Consider the following 4,123-nt stretch of genomic DNA (forward strand, 5'->3'; position numbering starts at 1 on the left):
CCCGAGTCACTTAATCACAATCTCGAAAAACCAACCCATGTCCTATCAATAACTCTAAAGATCTCTTTAGAAGAACATCCAACAAGAAATCTTAGTTTAACTAAATAAATTCTAAATCCAGCATATCCTATCAATTATTTTATTAAGCGATATTGGATTTAAATAATCTCAACTTTCACCAATTGGCCAATAGCACTCCCAACTTTCAATTTGTACCATACCACTCCCAAGTCCCAACTTTCAACTTATTTTCTTCTGACACTCCCAAACTAACTGTACACCAACCCAGTTAGCTTTTTGCTGATATGCCACTTGTGTGGTGACGTGGCATCTGACATGGCAGCTAATACAGCATCTGACTTTGACTTTTTTGATTACGTGGCAGCTGATATGACAATGGTTTGGTGATGTGACAGTTGACGTCAGCAAACTGGGTTAGTCTTGCGTTAGTTTAGGAGTGATGTAGGAAAATAAGTTAAAGTTGAGAGTGTTATGATACAAATAAAAAATTAAGAGTATTATCAATCAATTAGTAAAAGGTTAGATTATTTAAATTCAATATCCCTTTTATTAATCATATTATCATATTCTAAAATAATAAGATGTATTAAATATTAATGAAATTGTAAAAAAAAAAAAAAAAAGAAAAAAAATGCTTTAATCCTTGAAGTAAAGTTGAAGGGGCAAGAAGACATTCCTTTATTCCTTCTTTATTCCTTTGACAACCAACACTTTTTAATACAGCAGAAGCTTGCTTCACTGTCACTCTGTTGTACTTATATGCTCCATATGAAACCCAATGATGGCAACTCATTCCACCTATACATACACTTTTCTGTATCTATCATATCATATCCATCATCTCTCTCTCTCTCTACCACCACCTGCTCACTTCATATTTATCCACTTCATCACTAACAATGATCATCAACAGTTAATCACTTAATCGTACGAATATTTTGCACAATTTGTCAATTTCAACAACATAATCAACTGATTACGGTTAATTAGCTTGAAATGCTGAGGATTTTCGTGGAATTTGGAGCTGTAATCCGGTGAATTAGCTTCGAATGCGAGTTGTTGTGTGAATTAGGGTTTTTTCGAGTGTAAACCTAATTGCGGCTTCAGGTATTTTGTGTTCTGAATATTATTATACTTTGATTTCGATCTGTTTTGTTATATAAGATCTGTCGTGTTGATTTGCATTGTTATGTAAATTTGGTGACAATTGAAGCGTTTTAGGGTTTTACGATTGATAACTGTTGGTAGTGTTTGAACAATTAATTATCTAAACTGTCTGTGAATGTGACAAATGATTCTCAGGCAGGGCTGTAAACGAGCCGAGCTTGGCTCGGTTAGTTCGGTTTGTTTATTTTAACGAGCTGAAAAGCTGAGCTCGAGCTGGTTCGGTTCGTTTATTTTAAGGAGCTGAAAAGCTGAGCTCGAGCTCGGATCGTTTATCTTAACGAGCTGAAATGTTGAGCTTGAGCTTGACTCGCTCATTTATTTAAAGAAGAATAATTTTATATTTTTACACATCTAACCTCATAAATATGTAACTGGTTGTGCCACGTCAGCCCAAAATTATTTTTCTCGCTTATCTTGTTTCACCTCTTGGCTCGGTTAGTTCGGTTCGTTTATTTTAACGAGCTGAAAAGCTGAGCTCGAGCTCGTTCGGTTCGTTTATTTCAAGGAGCTGAAAAGCTGAGCTCGAGCTTGGATCGTTTATCTAACAAGCTGAAATGTTGAGCTTGAGCTTGACTCGCTCATTTATTTAAAGAAGAATAATTTTATATTTTTACACATCTAACCTCATAAATATGTAATTGGTTGTGCCACGTCGGCCCAAAATTATTTTTCTCGCCTATCTTATTTCACCTCTTGGTATTTCTTAGTTTAAATTAAAATTCTTTCAATTCATGTTTTATATAAAAATATTGTTTTATAATTATTAATTTTTTATTACTAACTAATTAATATTTTTTTATTAAGCTGTGTAATACACCCTCTTGGTATTTCTTAATTTAAATTAAAATTCTTTCAATTCATGTTTTATATAAAAATATTGTTTTATAATTATTAAATTTTATTACTAACTAATTAATATTTTTTTTATTAAGCTTTGTAATACACAAGTTTCTAACCTAGTATTGATATTTATAGAAACAAAAAATAATATTTTAACATACACATAATGTATAATTTAATAATAAACTACAGAATTTATGACTTATGTACATATAAAAAGTTGGATTATACAACTAATGTTTTATGTATTCAAATTTGAGATTTAACTTAAACGAGCCAGCGGCCAGCGAACGAGCCAAGTTTACCTTAGCTCATGCTCAGCTCGGCTCGTTTACAAACCAAGCCGACCCAGCTCGGCCCGTTTACAAATGAGCAGTTTTCGAGTGAGCCGAGAGCTTTTCACAAATTAAAGTAAAAAATCTATTAATGCAGGTTGATTCTCTTCTTGTGCTGAATCTCTGATGCATCAATGGAGCTTCAATTTCAAACTCTTACAATGCTCATTCTGCTAGTTACATTCTTATGGTCAAGAGTTGATTCTCAATCACTTCTCAATGTTACCGAAACAAAATCCGCTAGGGTTCTTGATGCAGTCCTCCAAGACTATGCGTATCGCGCGTTTATCACTCCAAAAACCGGTGTTTCCTTCAATGGCAGCGTCCCTAATAACCTTACCGGCATTCAAATCTCAGCATTAAGACTCAGAAGCGGTAGCCTGTTTACTAGAGGTGTTCCAGTTTATCAAGAATTCAAGATCCCAACCGGCGTTATCGCGCAACCGTATGTCGAACGACTTGTTTTAGTGTATCAAAACTTCGGAAATTGGTCCAGTTTTTACTACCCTTTACCTGGTTACATCTATCTAGCTCCTGTGTTAGGTCTTCTTGCTTACAACGGTTCAGATTTATCAGCAAGAAACCTTACCGAATTGGATATTCGAGCTTCTGACAAACCCATATCAATCGAGTTTGGGTCGGTCAAACCCGCACCCGATGGGTCAAAGTCAAACCCGATGTGTGTCTCTGTTGACCTGCACGGTCAAGTGAATTTCACCAATGTGGTATCTGGGAACAAATGTTTGACTTTCAAACAAGGGCATTTCTCGATCGTAGTAAAATCGAAATCAAAAGCAAACCCCCCTTCATTAGTAACTCCTGCAACGTCTGAGATCGTTAAACCGGACAAAGGTTTTAGAATTAGTTCTAAGGTTTGGGTGTATGTGATCTATGTAGTTGGTGGATTTGTGGTGTTGGGGTGGGTAGTGTTGTTGGTATTGTGGGTTCAAGGGTGCAAAAAGAGGAAAATGATGCATAAAATGGAACGGGCGGCAGAAGGCGGTGAACAGCTGCATATGACCATGGTTGGTAGCATGAAAGCACCGGTGGCTATGGTGACAAGAACGCAGCCAACGCTTGAAACAGAGCATGCTCCATGAGGTCTTTTCGTTAGGTATTCTTGAAAGTTGAAACTAGACGTGTTTTTTATTCATTCTTTGTATATGCTTTGCGGGTTCTTGTGTAAATGATAGTTTCTAACCTCACATGACGATTCGTCGTTGTGTGAATTTTCGGTGTTGAGATAGGAGATGTTCATTCATGGTTAATACTGATGTCCTATTGACAAGTATTATAATGTTTTGCATAGATTATGACTATAATTGTTCACATAGAAATTGTGAAGTTATTTTATAACTTCAAGGTAAATTTATATGATTAATGAGCCCTTTTTTTGCAACTCGTAACTAATATTAGAGTTAATTACTGTTTTCGTCCCTGTGGTTTGTCAAAAATCACTATTTCAATCTATTAGTTTAAAAATTGCGATTTCAGTCCCTGTGGTTTCACTTTCGTAACCATTTCAGTCCTTGTGGTTTCACTTTCGTAACCATTTCAATCCATTTATTCTGTTAGTACAGGGACTGAAATGGTTACGAGGTAGACTGAAGTGGTTACGAAAGTGAAACCACAGGGACTGAAATCGTAATTTTTAAACTAATGGACTAAAATAGTGATTTTTGACAAACCACAGGGACGAAAACAGTAATTAACTCCTAATATTATATTAACCTTCTCTTATAATTGCTTCAACTACAATG

General features: G+C 35.4%; 1 protein-coding gene across 1 annotated transcript; it reads left to right on the forward strand.

Moving 5' to 3' along the window:
• The first annotated feature begins 727 nt into the window (after positions 1-727).
• LOC110909978 lies at positions 728-3,676 on the forward strand. The gene is made up of 2 exons (XM_022154701.2): positions 728-1,128; positions 2,461-3,676. Exon 2 carries the CDS (start codon positions 2,498-2,500, stop codon positions 3,461-3,463), a length of 966 nt encoding a protein of 321 aa, XP_022010393.1. The 5' UTR covers positions 728-1,128; positions 2,461-2,497; the 3' UTR covers positions 3,464-3,676.
• Positions 3,677-4,123: the final 447 nt, after the last annotated feature.

This window comes from Helianthus annuus, chromosome 15 (genome assembly GCF_002127325.2).
Source record: "Helianthus annuus cultivar XRQ/B chromosome 15, HanXRQr2.0-SUNRISE, whole genome shotgun sequence".
Classification (NCBI taxonomy): domain Eukaryota; kingdom Viridiplantae; phylum Streptophyta; class Magnoliopsida; order Asterales; family Asteraceae; genus Helianthus; species Helianthus annuus.